Source organism: Helianthus annuus, chromosome 13 (genome assembly GCF_002127325.2).
Source record: "Helianthus annuus cultivar XRQ/B chromosome 13, HanXRQr2.0-SUNRISE, whole genome shotgun sequence".
In the NCBI taxonomy this organism is placed as follows: Eukaryota; Viridiplantae; Streptophyta; class Magnoliopsida; order Asterales; family Asteraceae; genus Helianthus; species Helianthus annuus.
The window spans coordinates 12,698,802-12,715,611 of record NC_035445.2 but is presented as its reverse complement, the minus strand read 5'-3'; the positions used below and the strand labels follow the sequence as shown (position 1 = coordinate 12,715,611).

Genomic DNA, 16,810 nt, shown 5'->3' with positions numbered 1-16,810 from the left:
CTCTTGCACGAACTCACAAAAATATTGTTTGTAAATATTTCATTTTTTACATTTTCTTAATGTTTTCAAGTGGTTTCAGAAAATTCAAAAAGATTTTCGACAACTGGTGTTGAGAAGCTGATTTTCAAAATTCAAAGTGCTAAACTTGAAGAACAGGTTTGGGAGAGAGTATGTGTTGGTGTTAAATTTGTTTGAAAAGAATCAGTTAATTACTGTAGTTTACCAACATAGTGTCTAAAAATGTGGAAAAGATTTAATCTTTAAAGAAACTTATGTTTGGGAAGAGATTGTGCAGGTGAACATTTGCCAGGTAATGATCCTGAGTTGGAATGGAGTCAGGTAACAATCTTGAACCTGATGGAAGCCTGTGCTCAATCTAAGAATGAAGCGGTGAATTCCAGACTTCGATCCCAGCTGTTTGAGAGGGGGAGTTTGAAGACACCGTATAAACATCCGAGAGAGAGGAGTTTGTTGATGACAAAGAAAGAGAATGAGGATTCTTGAAATGACAGATACTTCAGATGAAAATCAAAGACTGATAAAGACTGTAGATTGACATTTGTGAAGACTCGAAGACTCCGTCAACATCCGAGGGGGAGTTTGTTGATGCACTTACGTTTGTCGACTACGTCTTTCATCGAGTCTTAGAGATGGATAGATCAGACATGGCACGAAAACCTAGAAACTCATGTTTAGATAGGTTCGCTTATGTGTACATAGCTAGGTTCGTTTATGTGTCAAGGTCTAGGTCAGGTTCGCTTGTATGTTCTTGTCAGGTTCGCTTATATGGCATGATTGCAGGTTCGCTTATACGGACTTGACTGTATAAGCGGATCTCCTCCATCTATATATAGGTTGTTCTTTCAAGCGAACCTTATAACATATAGTTAAGGGTGTATTCTTCCGGTGAGCCACGAAGTGCTGCCGAAGTGCTGTCAGAACGTGTATTCTTGTAATTGATCAATAAAACAGCAAGTTTAAAGTGAATCCAACTGAAATAGCACCAAATCATTAGTTTCCGCCTCTTGATTTGGATAGGAATTCTTCTGATCGACTCAAACAGGGCCGAACGCGATCCTACAGTCATTAGACTCCTATTGTCTTACAGCCCAACCAAACACGTTAACAAAACCCATATATACACACATATGGTTTTTATACATAACTAGGTTTGTACCCATGCGCGTGTTGCGGCGCGCTTGGGTTTAACTAAGACAAAACAACATGAGTATTTAAGCAAACAGATTCAAATAGAATGAAGCCATCAAAAACGTAATAAACCATTATAGAACATGAACAAAGCGACTTTTCTCTCTTTATATATTTCCATAACATGAACAAAACACGCACGCACTGATCAAAACTTCATGCGAGTGAGAAAATTGAGTATGAGTTGATTAACCTAACTTGGGAACCGTTCGTGAACAAAATGACTTTTGAATCATTTACACCTAGTTGGCTGGTATATAATTTCCATATTTGGCACATACTTCTTAATCCCCCACTGGGAACTTGAGCACGTAATTATCTTCGCTCATGGTCGACAGTGGTGGAACTTCAACTTTCGGATCATTTAAAGCTTGTTGTGGAGTTCCAGTTTTCTTTGCAAATGACCTACAACAGTTAAGAATATTGACTTATTAGTTCTAGAGAAAAGATAAAAAGTCCTCATATCCAATGAGCATGCATTACAACTATATCAAATGTTGAATAAAATTACTTGTACACGAGGCAACCAAAGGATAAGTGTACCGAATATCATATATATATTTGGTACATGGAGGGGGGTACTTGTTGGGCCTAAATACATTCATATGTGGCGTCATCACACAATTTACAGATTCAATACTTAGATTGAAATGAGCTATATTCTCAAGTGATGACCTCTGCAGATCAGGAAGTCAAAGTATTGTGTTCAAGTTCTTTATCAATAATTAATTTACCTAAAACTGGTTCAGGGCATAGCAGATGTTTTTGTACGGGTCAAACTGGGGCAGACTTGGGCTACCTGCATATGTAAAGGCGATTTATTAGAGGTATTATGCATGAGTATAGTCCATACGACTTTTAACCTGGTTCACCTATCTATTAGGGGTGTTTCCTGTCTAATTCTCAAATCTTCTAGTTCAACAATCAACATGTATCGTCTGGGAACCCAAAAAAACGAACACATTCATAGACTTATTTTTGAAAGGTAAGCGAGGATCAATTTTATTTTAATATATTAATTTTCTGGAAAAAAACGTATATAAAAATTCGAGTTAAACGGGTCGTGTTCGGGTCAACCCGTTAATATTCGGGTCGTGTTTGGGTGTTCATATGTATGACACGATTTTTAGGTTCAAATTGTGTTCGGGTTCGTCTAGATTTTTTGAGTTCAGGTCAGGCTGAACCTGCCAACCCATTTTTGTAAGTAAACTTAGCACACTAACCATTGATTAATAGTTAAAGTATTTTTTGGGAAAGAAAGGAGTTGAGCCAACCCCTATCTATATCGACTCATACCAAAATGCTACTCGGTTTGACTGTTCGACCTAAAGACGTTTTAACGAATTTCTCAATCTGTTGTGACGTCCATTTTTATACCTCTATCTATAACCCTTCCAAAAATTCCACAAAAGAAAGATTATTTTTTAAATAAAAGAGGCTTTCTATATCTATTTGACACACCAACCATTTATTAGAAAAAGTTGAAATTTTCAGACAGAAAGCGTGTCGACCTGTACCAAATAAAAATACCCTTACTCCTTTAGCTTTGTACCAAAAAATCCTGTTGTGACCCAACCCCATTTGACATGTTATTACCCAAACTACTTGACGTGCCATTTTAATGCCTTTACCAACAACTATTTAAAAAAAGCATCATTAAAGATAGTTTTTTTTTACCTGTAAGTGTGACCAGCATGCACCATATGTTGTGCTAAATCATGAAGCAAGGGCATAACCCTAGGTGGTATGAGAACCGGAGACTTAGAATACCCTGCCATACAACCTCAAAAGTCTCTTCATAAAAAAACATGCGTAAGAACAAAGCAAGCTATGGAAGTATCTTGTGAGGGAAAACGAAATAGGTACCAAGTTATTTCAAAATCATCGGCCTCGATTTTTTCGCAAACGCTGACTGTTGTCAACGCCAGCCACTATATCTCTTCTTTTGATTCAAAACACCTAAAAATCTTTCCACACCATTAGAAAACCAAGCTCTAATTTATCAAGCTCATAACATTATACCCCAAAATAACAAAATTTCAACACAGCTAATAAAATAAGTTCATACAAAAACACAATAATACATACCACATGCTTCCTCTGTACTTCAAATCATAATTTCATTTCAAATTTTAGTAGTTTGGGATAAAAAACGAAATATCATGTTTTTACATTGACATAATGATTTATAATATGATTTGTAAAATATATTGAAAATAAACTTCTATCAAATGTATATATTTTTTTTTATCAAATTTATATACTGGGAAGTTGAAACGAACATATAAGTAATTGGTAAAGAACAAAATTGAAAAGAAAGGTAAACTGACCATTCTTTCACCCATCTTTGTAGGCTTTTCAACTTCTGCAACCAAACACTCAAACCCTGTTCATCATTTATCCACCACCTCCAACGCAACAACCATCATCACCTATTACAAAAATACAAAGTATCTAAATAAGATATGGAGCTAATATTAACTTCTATTCTAAGCTACATCGCTGATTGTTAATCACTTACCAAACCAACCCAAAAGATCTTGATGGGCCTCCTGTGTCCCAGCTGTTATGTCTTCGTCTCTATATCAAAACAGGACAATAATGTGATACACCAGGATATATCCTCAGAAGTGATCAACCTGCATGCCCATAACTTTTTTTAGATCTGATAGGTTGATTAACTTAATATTATAAATATTACTCTGAATCATAATTCCTAAATTTGTAAATCCTTAGCTAATTGGTAGACACATGACGAGCTAACCGAGCTTCTGCTGGTTCTACTGAAGAGTCAGGTCAGATATACAAACCCAAATACTCTGTTGAATTTGCATATACAATATGCAAAAAATGCCAAAATTCTTCTAAAGAACTAAAATCAGAACCCTAAATCCATATAAAAAAAATCCTGATCCATAACTCTCTAAAAGCTGAAGAAATACATCATTAATCTCTCAAAACATGAAACAGGAACTTATTTTTCAAAATTAATTAGCTTCCAAAGCATGAAACTACTCGCATCAATTTACAGTAAGCTAAATCAAAAGTGAAAAGTCAAAAGTATTAAATTTTTATAAAAAGGTTACCTTTATGAAAGAACCTGGCAAAATCCAGACCAGATTCGCCACCGTCGTCACAATCGTTTAGGGTTCTTCAGTGTTAGACAAAGAAGTTCTTTAATATTAGGCTAAAAAGATGGGATTTGGGAGACAGGAACCGACCGTCTAGGGTTTTCAACTACTACAACTGATGGCAGTGTGAGGCGGTGGTGGAAGTGGTGATGATAGGGGCGGAGACTAACCAACGTCGTCGTCAATTTCTATCTCTCTCTCAGAGCGGTTGTAACTGGATTACCATCTGGCTGGTCATCTGATCGTGAAATCACGCAAACCGTTCACCGATTCGTTTATCGATTTGGAACCAGAGTGGGTTCCAACATAAGAATTTGTTAGAGGAGTGTTGAGAGGTGTTTCGTGGCAGTGCTGAACGGTGGAAGGGTTACGGTGGATTGGTGCGAGGGTTTTGAGATGAAATTGGGGCAGAGGAGATGAGAAGATGATTGTGTGTACGCGTTTTGGTTTTGAGGGTCTGATATCAACACGTGTGATAAACAAAGCATAGCCAGCTACGTAGATGTGTGGCTGGCAGCTTCAACTGTTCATTCACTTTTCTTATTATCATATATAGATTAAAATAAGTTTCATTCCATTACCAAGGAAACATAATAAGGTAACGTCTCTTATGCAGGAAAAGAAGACGTAATGGAATCGATCATGGAATGAAAAAAGGACGTTTGGTTGGTCCATGAAAAACATTACCAAGTCCATTCCATTCCTTATAAATCCTTCGACAGCTATTCCCATTCCATTCCTTCTAGTATCTTTTGTATATTTTGCCCCTTCCTTGGAGACATTCCCTTTTCTAAAATTGATCCCGTGATTTCCTATCCTGTAAACAAGGAACATTTCAGTATAAAAAATGGTATATATTGCCACTCAGAATTGATTAGTATCGTATATATTGCCGCTCAATCTTGTTCGTCAGTCGTCTCCTCCAACTTTGCTTCGGAAATGGCGTTCTTCCATCTGTTCTCTGGTAAGCCTTTTACTCTATGTCGTCATCTTCTATCTTTTGACTCTTTCTTGGCTGAATTGTGTCAATTTATTAGATGGTTTCCATGTTATCTTGACTTATGTGGTATTAGGTTATTTTTGATAATATATCTTAAGACAATTGCACCTTGATAGTTTGAAGAAGAGAACACCTTTGAGTAATTTTTGAATTTTGCTTGTTAAATATATTCTGTTTTTTATAATATAGTGAGTAATTTTTTAATTTTGTTTGTTAAATATATTCTGTTTTTTATAACATAGATTTGTAATAATTTTTTATCGGACAATTTAGTGAAAATTGGTAAATTTTTTTTAAGACATGGGTATTTTTGTCATTCATAATGAACTGCATTCCGTTCATTCACATACTTTTGGCCTACCAAATAACACAAATTAATGTATCATTCCATTACCCTAGCCTACACGACAATCAAACTAGAAAATAGAATGGTAATGATCTATTTCATTCATTTTCTTATTCCATTGCCTCATCCATTTCATTCATTCGTCCATTCCATCACCTCGTACCAAATAGACCCTAATGGAATATCCTTTATCAATATTAGCCATTGTCAATTATCTGTAAATCAAATAAAACAAAGATTGTTTGTCTGGCTGAACGTCTGCTTGTGTGTAATCTTGTTTTGGTTTAGGCTCTGGCTAAGCTAAATAAAAAATAGAATATATTTAACAAACAACTAAAATAAAAGTAAAATAGATCATAATGTGGTTTGTTTGGGTGTTAGCAGAACAAAGAATGGACACAGAGTAAGTAAGTCACATATCTTGTTTAAAAAAACCTTAAAGTAATGAGGATCGACCACAGAACAGCATGTTTAGAAACCAAAGCCCTGGCCACTTGAGTGCTTAGTCATTTTTTTTATGGGTTCATCCAATATTTTATTTATGGGTTCACTCCATATTTTTATGGATAAATTACACTTTTCGTCCTTTATGTTTGTATCATATTGCAATGGATACCCTTTAACTTCAATAATTACAGTCACAATCCTTTATACACTAAATACATTGCACCTTAGGTCCTTTGTCCCTAACCCAATTAAGTTTTTTAGTTAACTTTGGGCACATAAGGGTAATATAGTCTTTTTACAAGTTTATTTAAAATTATTATAGTAAATAAAATAAAAATAATTTTTAAAGATCAATATACATACACACATCTATTTATATAAACAAATCTTTATCTTCCCCATCTCTCTTTTCCACCATCACCATCATCTACCCCACCCACCACCACCTCCTGCCACCATCAACCCATATCAGCACCGACACCACAACCCACTTTTCATCTTTCACTATTTTGAAACCTGCTCACAAAGAAAGTATTATGAATTTTGACTCTTCAAAACCCACATCCCACTAAATCAAAAACCCTAAATCAAGAAAACAAAACAAATCTAGTTTTTTTTTCGTCGCACAAAACGGATCCAATCAGATCTGTTAATCACTATTCCGAAAAAAACGCAGGTTTGTTTATTTGGCTGCAAGAATTCACGAATAAGAGGGAGAAGAACACTAGTAGAAAAAAGGTTTTTTTTTTTTTTTTTTTTTTTTTTTTTTTTTTTTTTTTTTGGTGTAAACAGTTGTTTTGTGAACCACCATGACTGTTCACCTCCACCATTTGATGCCGATGTTGACCGGAAACCTTCACCATCGTCGCCTGTGTGCGGTGTCCCGACTCTCTTTTTCTCTCTCCCGGTTCAAACTATGAAGTCTCTGTTTCTCTCTGCCTAATTTGAAATAAATGGGTGTGTTTGAGAAGGTGAATTATAGTATAGTATTTGATGGTTTTCGATAAACCATGGCTGGAAATATTATTTTAGGTGGTAATTTGAATCACTAAAATCATTATTTGTAGGTGGATTTGTATTTTTTTTAGGCGGTTTAGTATATTCAAGATATTTAGAATCACCCAAATATTGGGCGTGATTTAGCTACAAACCACCCAAATATTTCTTTCTTCGGGGAAGCTGGATAGTGGTGGGTTTGTGTGTGTTTGTGGTGGTTGGATCTGGTAGTGGTGGAGGTTGGTTGGATACGGGCGGCTGCTGGTGGTAGGGCTGGATACGGTGGTGGTGGTTGAGATTGGTTGAAGAGAGAGAAGGGGGATAGTTGAGAGAAAGAGAGGGTTTTATGTGTGTATGTATATAATTTATTTAAACAAATTAGTAAAATTACTTATCTACCCTTTTGAGCAAGTCACATGATTAAATTTAACTGAAAATTTTAACCTAGTTAGTGTTAAAGGACCTAAGATGCAATGTGTTTAGTGTATAAAGGACTGTGACTGTAATTATTGAAGTTAAAGGGTATCCATTGCAATCTGATACAAACATAAAGGACGAAAAGTGTAATTTATCCTATTTTTATATAGCCGCCCAACTAAAAATTCAAAACCCAGTGGTTCGAATGAACCCGGAACCTTGTACATAGATCCGTCCCTGGATTTCGACCTGGAAAAAAACCGATCCTCAGATCCGAACCCGTTTTAACTGGTTACCCCACCCGACCCTACCTACCCGTTTTGCGATGATTCTTGTTGTACAGGGCTACACTTCTCCAGAATGGCGGGAAAACGTTAATCAACACAGGCACAAAACCCTATATTCTCTGAACTGTACTCTCAACTCCACTATATGTTCTTAGCCTTTAATTATCGCATCATATTCTTCCATAAAAACCCTAGGTCCATACGATTCAATTTCTACGCAATGTCATCGTCTTCTTCACCGAAGATCGTCGCAGAGTACGCAAAATCAGGCAAATCGTCATGCAAGAAATGCTCCGAGAAGATCGATTCCAAGTCTCTGAGGTTAGGGTTGAAGACTCGGGACCCGAGGGGATTTGATAGCGTCAAATGGCATCACTTCGGTTGCTTTTCTTCTTTGGATTCCGTTTCGGTTTCGGTTTCTGAAACCGATATCGAAGGGTTTTATCAACTCACGGTAGGTTTTGAGTTAGATTTTGTTTGGTTAGGGTTTTGTTATTCTTTATACAATGCACTATTTAGTTTTATATACGAGTGTAAACGAGTCAGCTAGTACAAAAAACTTGCGGCTCGCTCCAAAAAATCTCATTTTGTTTTCGAGCCGAGCCAACTCGTTTTATAGTCGAGGCGAGCTTGAGCCAGGGATGCTCAGCTCAAGGCTCGGCTTTGTATGTGTATATACATATATATTCTTCTAGAAATGTGTGTTAGTTTTTAAAATTTTTATTTTTTATGTTATTAATAGTTGTAGAAAAACTTAATAACAATAAACGAGTCAGCTCGATTGAGCTGGCATGAAGTTTTTACGAGCCGAGCCCGAGCTCGACCTTTCAGCTTGAAAAAATAAATGAGCCGTCGTTTAGGTTCAAGCTCGAGCCTTGCTCGGCTCGATTACAATCCTAGCTGCTAGTGAGCTACATCGGCTCACTAAAAGCTTAAATCGAGCTGAGCTTAGATGATCATAAAATCAAGCTTGTGAGCTTCAGTTATCCAGTTGGCTCGTGAGCGTAAACGAGCCTTTTATATAAATAGATTACTGATATATTTGTATAATAATAATCATTATATTTAAAATTATGATAAAAACAACTGAATAATATATATTATGTCAAATAAAAGTTGTAATTATAAATGTATATAAATCAACATTAACATTAACAAATGAATGATAAAAAGCTGTGCCCGAGCTTGCAAAACTGTTCACTAGCTGAGTTTTGAGCTTTAGAAATTGAACATTTGAATGAGTTGCGCTCGGCTCGTTCACACACCTAGTTTTATGATTCATAAAACGGAATAGTATTCCAGTTTTCGTGTTTGTTTTTACTGTGATTCGAAAAGCACAAGGATGTTGTGTATTGTATGGTTTTGATCTGATTATTGTTACCTCTGGCTCTGCTGTTCAGGAAAGTGATCAGGACAAGTTGAAGCAGATGGCGAGTGAAGGGGATCAGTCTTCTACAAAGGTATTTGGTTATTTAAGCTGGTTGTACTGTGACTGCACATAGATGCATATGAGCTTTGAAAAACATTTGTGACTTTTGAATGTGGGAAGAACAGTGTTGAGAAGCAGAACCTTCTGGTTTCATTTTTACGTGTGCGGATGCTGAATTTAGCTCACCATTATTTCAAACACGAGAGATTTGTAATTATTTGATTTATGTTGTCAAAAGCCCATAGCGCATAGTATAAAATACCATTTTTAGGGGGTTTAGACATCTTTTAGGAGGGGTTTCTGATGATTTTTTAGCCGGAAATTGGCTAGAATTGGCCTGAATCTGCTTCTGGCTCACCTGAAAGGACATCTTTCAGGGCACAATGCTAGAGCTGCGCTTCTGCGCACGCCTTGAGAGCGCTTTTGACAACATAGCATTTGATAGTAAATCGTTTATTTTTTGATCTACATGTTCATAAGCTTTATGTCTTGATTTGATGGATATGGTAAGTTGGTAACACGATGTCAAAGTTTTCCTGCTCGTGGGCATGCCCTATGTCTTGCTAACAATTTGTTGAAACAGCATCATCATTTAGGATTGTATTGACACTTTTCAACTGTACTTTATATTTCTTTATTGATTTTCACATGACTTAGAAGCCTGTAATTAACATGTGAATCGTGTTATAGGCAATGCTGTAACTAATGATGTTTTGCAATGTTACACTATTATTTTTTACTTCTTTTCTGACAAGTTAACTGTCATTGTTGAGACAGAGAGAAGGAGATGTAGGGACTGAGACAGACAAAAGGGATACAAAGAAGCTAAAGGTAGAATGGTAGATCATGTGGTATAAGTCTTATTGTTTTTTTTTTCAGTGTTTTAAATCTTGATGAAACTGATGACATTCATGTGATTCTGCTTTGTGTTTATAGACTCATGAAAATGAGGAAATTGGTCAAGAAAAAAAGAATGTTACAAACGAAAAGGTATTGTGTTATGCTATAGATGTTTACTTGTAGCAATCATTTTTATTTAACTATAAGTTTTTCAGTAGAATAACTGTACTTTCGCATGGTCTTCTTCTACTTGTATCAAGATTGTTGCAGAGTATGCAAAGTCAGGAAGATCGTCATGCAAGAAATGCTCTGAGAAGATCGAATCCAAATCCTTAAGAATGGGGTTGAGTAGTTGGGACTCACGCGGTTTTGAAAATACCAAATGGCATCACTTAGACTGCTTCTTTCCTGTAGATGCAGACCTGGTTTCAGCAGAATCAATCAAAGGGTTTGCAGATTTGAAGGTGAACTCAATGGGTTCTGTTCATCTTTGTAGCTAACAATTTGTTTACACTCATCACTTTTTTATCATTAGGTCGGTACTTTCTCAGTTTTAGAACTTATTGTTGCTGTTGTTATTCTTTTTTCTGTTCAGAAGTGTGAACTATTAATTATTAAAGTTTTAATTAGGAAATACAGTACATAATTTGATCATATGTTTGAGTTGTATCTTCTTTTTCGTCGTTCAGAGCGATGATCAAGAAAAGTTGAAGAAACTGGTGGCTGAACAGGATCAGTCTTGTAAGAAGGTACTGCTTACTACAAGCTACTTATATAATTATACTGTACGCATTATTTGCACGTCATTAGGTAGTTTCTTTGAGTTTACTCTATTATATGCTTTAGAGATATCGAACATTGTCGCTTAATACAGAGTCGATGCAGAGCTTTCTTTGAAATTAATTTAAAAAAAAACTCTGCATTTGAAGATTTGAGTGTGAAAATGACTTTTTTCTTTTTTTCTGTATGAACCATAAAACATTGGTTTTTCTCTTATTTCAAAAGAATTTTTAACATTAAGCATTTTTTTTATATTAATTTGCTACAGAAGAAGATAACAAAAGGATTGGTAATGACATATTTAGCCCCTCAACTTTAATAATGACATGTTTAGCCTCTCAACTTTAACAAGGTGTTTTTTTTTTTAAATTTCATTATTTACCTTTACAATTTATTAGTTACTATTTAGACACTCAACTTTTAGTTTTTTTTCCTTTTACTTATTTTCTGCGGTTTCTTTTTAGTTTTTTTCTCAACGTAATGTTTTTTAAAATTTCTCGTATCTACCTCCATAAGTAGGTTATTTGAATTACATTTCGGACCCGTCACATATATTCGCTTTTGTGGTTATAATGAGCAATACCCTAACGAACTGAACCGATAAATTTTCCGTGACTTTTGAATACTGTCGCGACATGGTTCTTTATCTTCACGTAGACCGGCCCATCGTAATTTGTTTATTTTTATCTACGTTCGAACCCGCTGCGGAGCGCCGGTGGGAACCCACTAGTTTCGTTTCTAAAAAATCACAAAGGTATAACTTTTTTTTAACATGAGCTGTAGACGATAAGGCAACATTGTTCACACACGAATCATTCACACACAGATCGAATAAGTATAGACTATAACATAATTGGCGTGTTCTGGCTGGTGACAGTCGAATGAAGATGGTGAAACTGAGCTACAGGAATCGGATCAGAAGAGTGAAAAGGTATAAAGATCACCAATTGAATAAGTATAAACTATAAAGTATTTTGACTGTTGAATTTCTCACATCTGTTTTTGAGCTTCAAATTTTCAAGCTTCTTACACCTTTCAAAATTCACTTTAAATTCATTTGGAAGTTGTATAGCAAGAATAATTTGTTTATTTTTAACTTGAAAACAAAAAATCATCTTAGGCATACACTTAATTCAGACCACAATCTTTACCCGACTTTCTAGCTATTTTATTCTTTTTAAAAAGTCTCGTATATATCGTAATGGTAGCTTTAAACCTTCTACTTTTAGATATCTGGTTCACCAGACGAGGCCATTGGATCTGAGATAGCCTATGCAGTTAGCAATGTCAAGGACGATTATAAGGTAAGATCACCAGTCAACGAGTTTTAATCAATTTTCACGACTCAACATGTTTTTTTTAATTTTATTTTTATCCTAGTTTTTTTAGTTATTATTTTCTAAATGTCATCTTAACTAGCTTAATAGGAAACAGATCGAAAGTCATTCAAAGTGTTTTCTTAATGCATAAAATCTTCCAAATTATTTTCTACAAAGTATTCGGTGAGTATTACAATTCTTGTCAACATATTTGACAAGTGTTTATCCAACCCATACATGAAAACTTGCGGTTTTGACTTAATACCTATGACTGTTTCTTTTTATTAGGGTGCGACGTTACAACCGAAATGGAAGGCATTCCAGACTATCATATATCTTGAACGGGTGAGTTCTTTACTTATATTTATATGAGACTTTTTAACGTTTATAAGTCAACACCATGATATGCTTTGGCATTAATCAATCATATAATATGTAGGATGACGGCCTCCACGATTCAAAAAAAATTGCTGCCTTTGATTTCGATGGATGTCTTGCAAAAACATCAGTTCAAAGGTACTTGCAAGTATATAATATCTTTGCGATCTCTGTTTTTGAGTTTCCTTCTCTATGGTAAGCCTGCAAATGAACCGAACATACACGAACAGGGCGTGTTCGTGTTCGTTCATTTAACTATAACCGAACACGAACATATAATTGAACGCATTTTTTTGTTCATGTTCGTCTATTAAGAAAATGGGTATGTCTGTGTTCGTTTATGTTTATTCGTTTAATACCTAAACGAACAGTTCACGAACGTAAACAAACATAAACAAACTTAAACGAAATAATTTAACAAACAATATACCTATGTTGTCAAAGACGCAAGGCGTAGGCGAGGCGCATCGGCCTCGCCCGGAGCCTAGGCGCAAGGCGCAAAAAAAGCGTGGGCTTTTTTTAAGAAAAGCGCACATAGAGAAAAAAAAATATAAAAAATATGTTATGCTTTGAATTTGGTTGAACTCGTGCGTGCCCACACGTCCTGTGGACACGAATGCAGCTCCGAAAACCCGGGCCCTCAGCACGTTTTTTTGCGCCTCAGGACCGTTTTTCAAAAAAAAACCCATTTTTGCGCCTAGGCTACCATTTTTTGCGCCTCAGGACCGTTTTTTTTAAAAAAAAAACCCATTTTTGCGCCTCAGGACCGTTTTTCAAAAAAAAACCCATTTTTGCGCCTAGGCTACCACCAGGCGCGCCTAGGCGCGCACTTTTTGCGCTTTTGACAACATAGCAATATACAACACAAATGAACATAACTGAACAAACGTAAATGAACATAAACCAACTTCCTGCCGAACAAGTTCACGAACAGTTCATGAGCGTTCGGACCATTTACAGACCTACTCTATGGTGTGCATATTTGGTTTATGTATAATCAACATTTCTCTATAATTACAGAGTTGGTGCAAACGCGTGGTCTCTTATGTACGCTTCAATACCAAAGAAGTTGCAGAGCTTGTATAATGATGGCTACAAACTGGTTCCCAACTTCCTTTTCTCATTATCTTTTTATTTTTATTGACTGTCAGAACCCGTTATGTACTTACGTGTGTGTAAACTTACCAACATTGTTGAGCAGGTTATCTTCACCAATGAATCAAATATCGAGCGCTGGAAGAACAAACGTCAAGTAGCTGTGGATTCTAAAATTGGAAGACTAGACGCTTTCATCAAGCTCGTAAATGTCCCAATTCAGGTGGGTTGTCAATCTGTTTCGACACTTTCACCGTGTATATAAGTTTTTTACTTTGATATTATCAACCCTTGAGAAATTTCTGTACAGGTTTTTATTGCTTGTGGTGTAAGTAAAGGTCAAGAGGTGGACCCTTTTCGCAAACCACAACCTGGAATGTGGCGCGTCATGGAACAACATTTTAACTCTGGAATTCCAATCGATATGGACCAGTATTGTCCTTTCCTTTCATAACTTCATATACCAAAATACTGGGTCCCTCTGTATGATCACATATACCGTTATGGAATAAATTTTCTTCTCACATATTAACGAGTGGTTGTGACATTTCTTATAAAAAGGTCATTTTATGTTGGTGATGCTGCTGGAAGAAAAGATGATCATAGTGATGCTGACAAGAAGTTTGCAGAGGTAATTAATATACATCACCATCATGTTCCATCTTCGAGGTATGATTGTATAATATTTTTTTTTTTTGGATTTTGATTAAGTAATATCTTTATGGTTGCAGAAAATTGGATTGAAGTTTTACCTTCCTGAGGAATACTTTGATGCATGAAGGATCTTATGGCAAACATAAGCCTACTATTTTGTTCTTTTGATTTGCTCTCATATATCTATACTTAAGTAGGCTTGTAACCTATGATGGTTTCACACTTTCACTTCTTGGTTTAATCAAAAGCTTGCTTCTTCTCCTTGATGGTGTACTAATGGAACAATACTTCACACGCAAGTAACCGAAAGTCATTGGCAGACATTTTAAAAACAGAGAAGAGAATTTGTGTTATTTTTGTAAGTGTATTATCTGCATACTCAACCACTTACAAAATGAAGCTCAAATCTCTATTTATAGGGGTTAACATAATTCTGAGCCTAACTTCTAAGCTAATTCAGTTAGGAATAACTAACCACAATTAATGGACTACAACTAACTTTTTTTTTTTGAAGGTTAAACTTTCATTAAACACCAAGGACGACTACCTCCAAGGCGGAGATAGCAACCCAAAAACAACTTGCATCAACTCGAAATTACACCATTTATCCCATCCTACAGTATCCTTTTTAAGCCTGTATCTATACCACAAAAATCAGTAACTTTGACATCGGACACAATCTCTACAACCTTAGCTCATCTGTTTTGAAAGATCGTCTCATTTCTCCAATTCCAAATCCTCCAACATGTTATGATAATAATCCCTTGTAAAATCATCTTCTTCACAGGGCTTGCGGGACTGTTTTTATGTATCTCTAATAGGTCTTTAACTGAAAATGCAAAAATACTCGGGATACCACACCACTTGGAGATCAAATGCCACCCCCAAGCCACTAGACCACAAGCCGTAAACAAATGCTCCGAGGTTTCCTCTCCATCCTCACACAACCTACAAACACAATTTTCTCCTATCATGTTCCTCCTTTGTAACGCAACCTTAGTCAGTAATCTATCAATTTCAGCTCGCCACATAAAAATGTTACACTTGTTCGGAATCCATTTACACCATCTAAAAATAAACCTTCCGCTAATATCACATTTACCCATTAACCATTCTTTAGCCGAGGAAACCGAGAAAGTATCTTCATTATTATATCTCCATTTCCATGTATCTTGAAGACTGTTAAGCAAGCTTCCTTCCAAAAGCTTCTCGCACTCCTGCCTTTCCTTTATCTCATTTACTGAGGCCGGCAATTTATTCCAGTGCCACTACAAAACATAAACCTCACCAACCTTCACGCATCGATCAGCCACTTTACACATCTTTTCTTTTTCGAGCCTAAACAAGTTTGAGAACGTATACTTTAACGGCTCATCACCACACCAATAATCAAGCCAAAAGTGAATTTGTCTACCATTACCGACTTTGCCAAGCAACATACGATCCAAACCAATTCCCTCCACCCTAACCTTAGTACCAAAGGAACTAAGATTCTTCCAAACCCCCGTTATTGCCTTATTAAACTGTACAATCTCCCATCTACGCACCAACCCATGTATGGCATCTATAGTTTTCCACCACAAAGATTTCGGCTCAGTCTTGTATCAACAAATCCATTTTAAAGAAGCGCTTTATTTGACACCTCCAATTTTGTAACTCCCAACCCACCATCTCTTTTCGGACATGCTACTCTATCCCATGAAACCCAACTAGTCTTTCGAACATCAACCGATCCACCCCACAAAAAGTTCCGTATTAATGCCTCAAGTTTTCTGATAATCCCCAAAGGCGCTTTAAATAGAGAAAAATAGTATGTATGGAGACTTTCCAGAACCGATTTAACAAAAAGAAGACGACCCCCTATAGATAGTGAATTAGCTTTCCATTTGGATAACCTACTTCGAAACGTTTCTAACACTAGATCCCAATTAGCGATCTTATTCGTATTTGCCCCTACCTTAATCCCCAAATAAAGAAAAGGGATATCTCCCTTTTTACACCCAAGCGATTGTGCCTCAGCTTGAAGCTCATCACTTCCCACGCTAGCACCGTACAACACCGACTTATGAATATTGATTTTTAACCCGGAACATAAGAAAAGATTCGGGGCATTCTTTTCAGATTAACAAAATTCAAACCCGACCACCTCCCCATAACCATAGCATGGTCTGCATATAGAAGATGAGAAAGAATCGACTCTTCATTCGAAAACCGAATTCCTTCGAAGTACCCCACTTCACACGCTTTCTTTATAATACACGAGATTGCCTCCATGACAAATAAAAATAAGAACGGTGAAATAGGATCTCCTTGCCTTATTCTTTTACGACAATCGAATTCAAAGGTTGGAGATCCGTTAACTAACACCGAAGCACGAGCCGAAGCCAAAACACCACGAATCCACTTACACCACATCTCCGGAAAATTCATTTATTTTAGAATAGATATTAGAAAATCCCAATGAATATTGTCATAGGCCTTT

The 16,810-nt window shown here is 36.2% G+C and overlaps 1 protein-coding gene and 1 long non-coding RNA gene across 9 annotated transcripts; one reads left to right on the top strand and one right to left on the bottom strand.

The window, feature by feature from the left end:
• Window positions 1-1,269: 1,269 nt before the first annotated feature.
• LOC110902498 lies at window positions 1,270-4,865 on the bottom strand. Of its 4 annotated transcripts, XR_004876826.1 has the most exons (8): window positions 4,296-4,865; window positions 3,731-3,848; window positions 3,540-3,641; window positions 3,076-3,168; window positions 2,887-3,003; window positions 2,082-2,147; window positions 1,944-2,008; window positions 1,270-1,614 (listed from the first exon to the last, which is right to left on the bottom strand). It is a non-coding gene; the product is annotated as an uncharacterized LOC110902498 (long non-coding RNA). The 4 variants fall into 4 exon arrangements; XR_004876825.1 differs by lacking the exon at window positions 2,082-2,147; XR_004876827.1 differs by lacking the exons at window positions 1,944-2,008; window positions 2,082-2,147.
• Window positions 4,866-5,000: 135 nt separating this feature from the next.
• Window positions 5,001-14,595, top strand: LOC110897559 (polynucleotide 3'-phosphatase ZDP). 5 transcript variants are annotated; one of them, XM_022144326.2, is made up of 15 exons: window positions 5,001-5,304; window positions 9,234-9,293; window positions 10,040-10,093; window positions 10,199-10,252; window positions 10,363-10,566; window positions 10,792-10,851; window positions 11,760-11,813; window positions 12,112-12,186; window positions 12,490-12,546; window positions 12,641-12,717; window positions 13,600-13,681; window positions 13,781-13,897; window positions 13,985-14,106; window positions 14,236-14,343; window positions 14,406-14,594. In XM_022144326.2, the coding sequence occupies exons 2-15, from the start codon at window positions 9,261-9,263 to the stop codon at window positions 14,416-14,418; spliced, it is 1,110 nt and encodes a 369-aa protein (XP_022000018.1). In that variant the 5' UTR covers window positions 5,001-5,304; window positions 9,234-9,260; the 3' UTR covers window positions 14,419-14,594. The 5 variants fall into 5 exon arrangements, 3 of the variants coding, with proteins under 3 accessions (XP_022000018.1, XP_022000016.1, XP_022000015.1); XM_022144324.2 differs by lacking the exon at window positions 5,001-5,304 and adding an exon at window positions 6,878-8,287 and having other exon boundaries at window positions 14,236-14,305; window positions 14,406-14,595; XM_022144323.2 differs by lacking the exon at window positions 5,001-5,304 and adding an exon at window positions 6,878-8,287 and having other exon boundaries at window positions 14,406-14,595.
• Window positions 14,596-16,810: the final 2,215 nt, after the last annotated feature.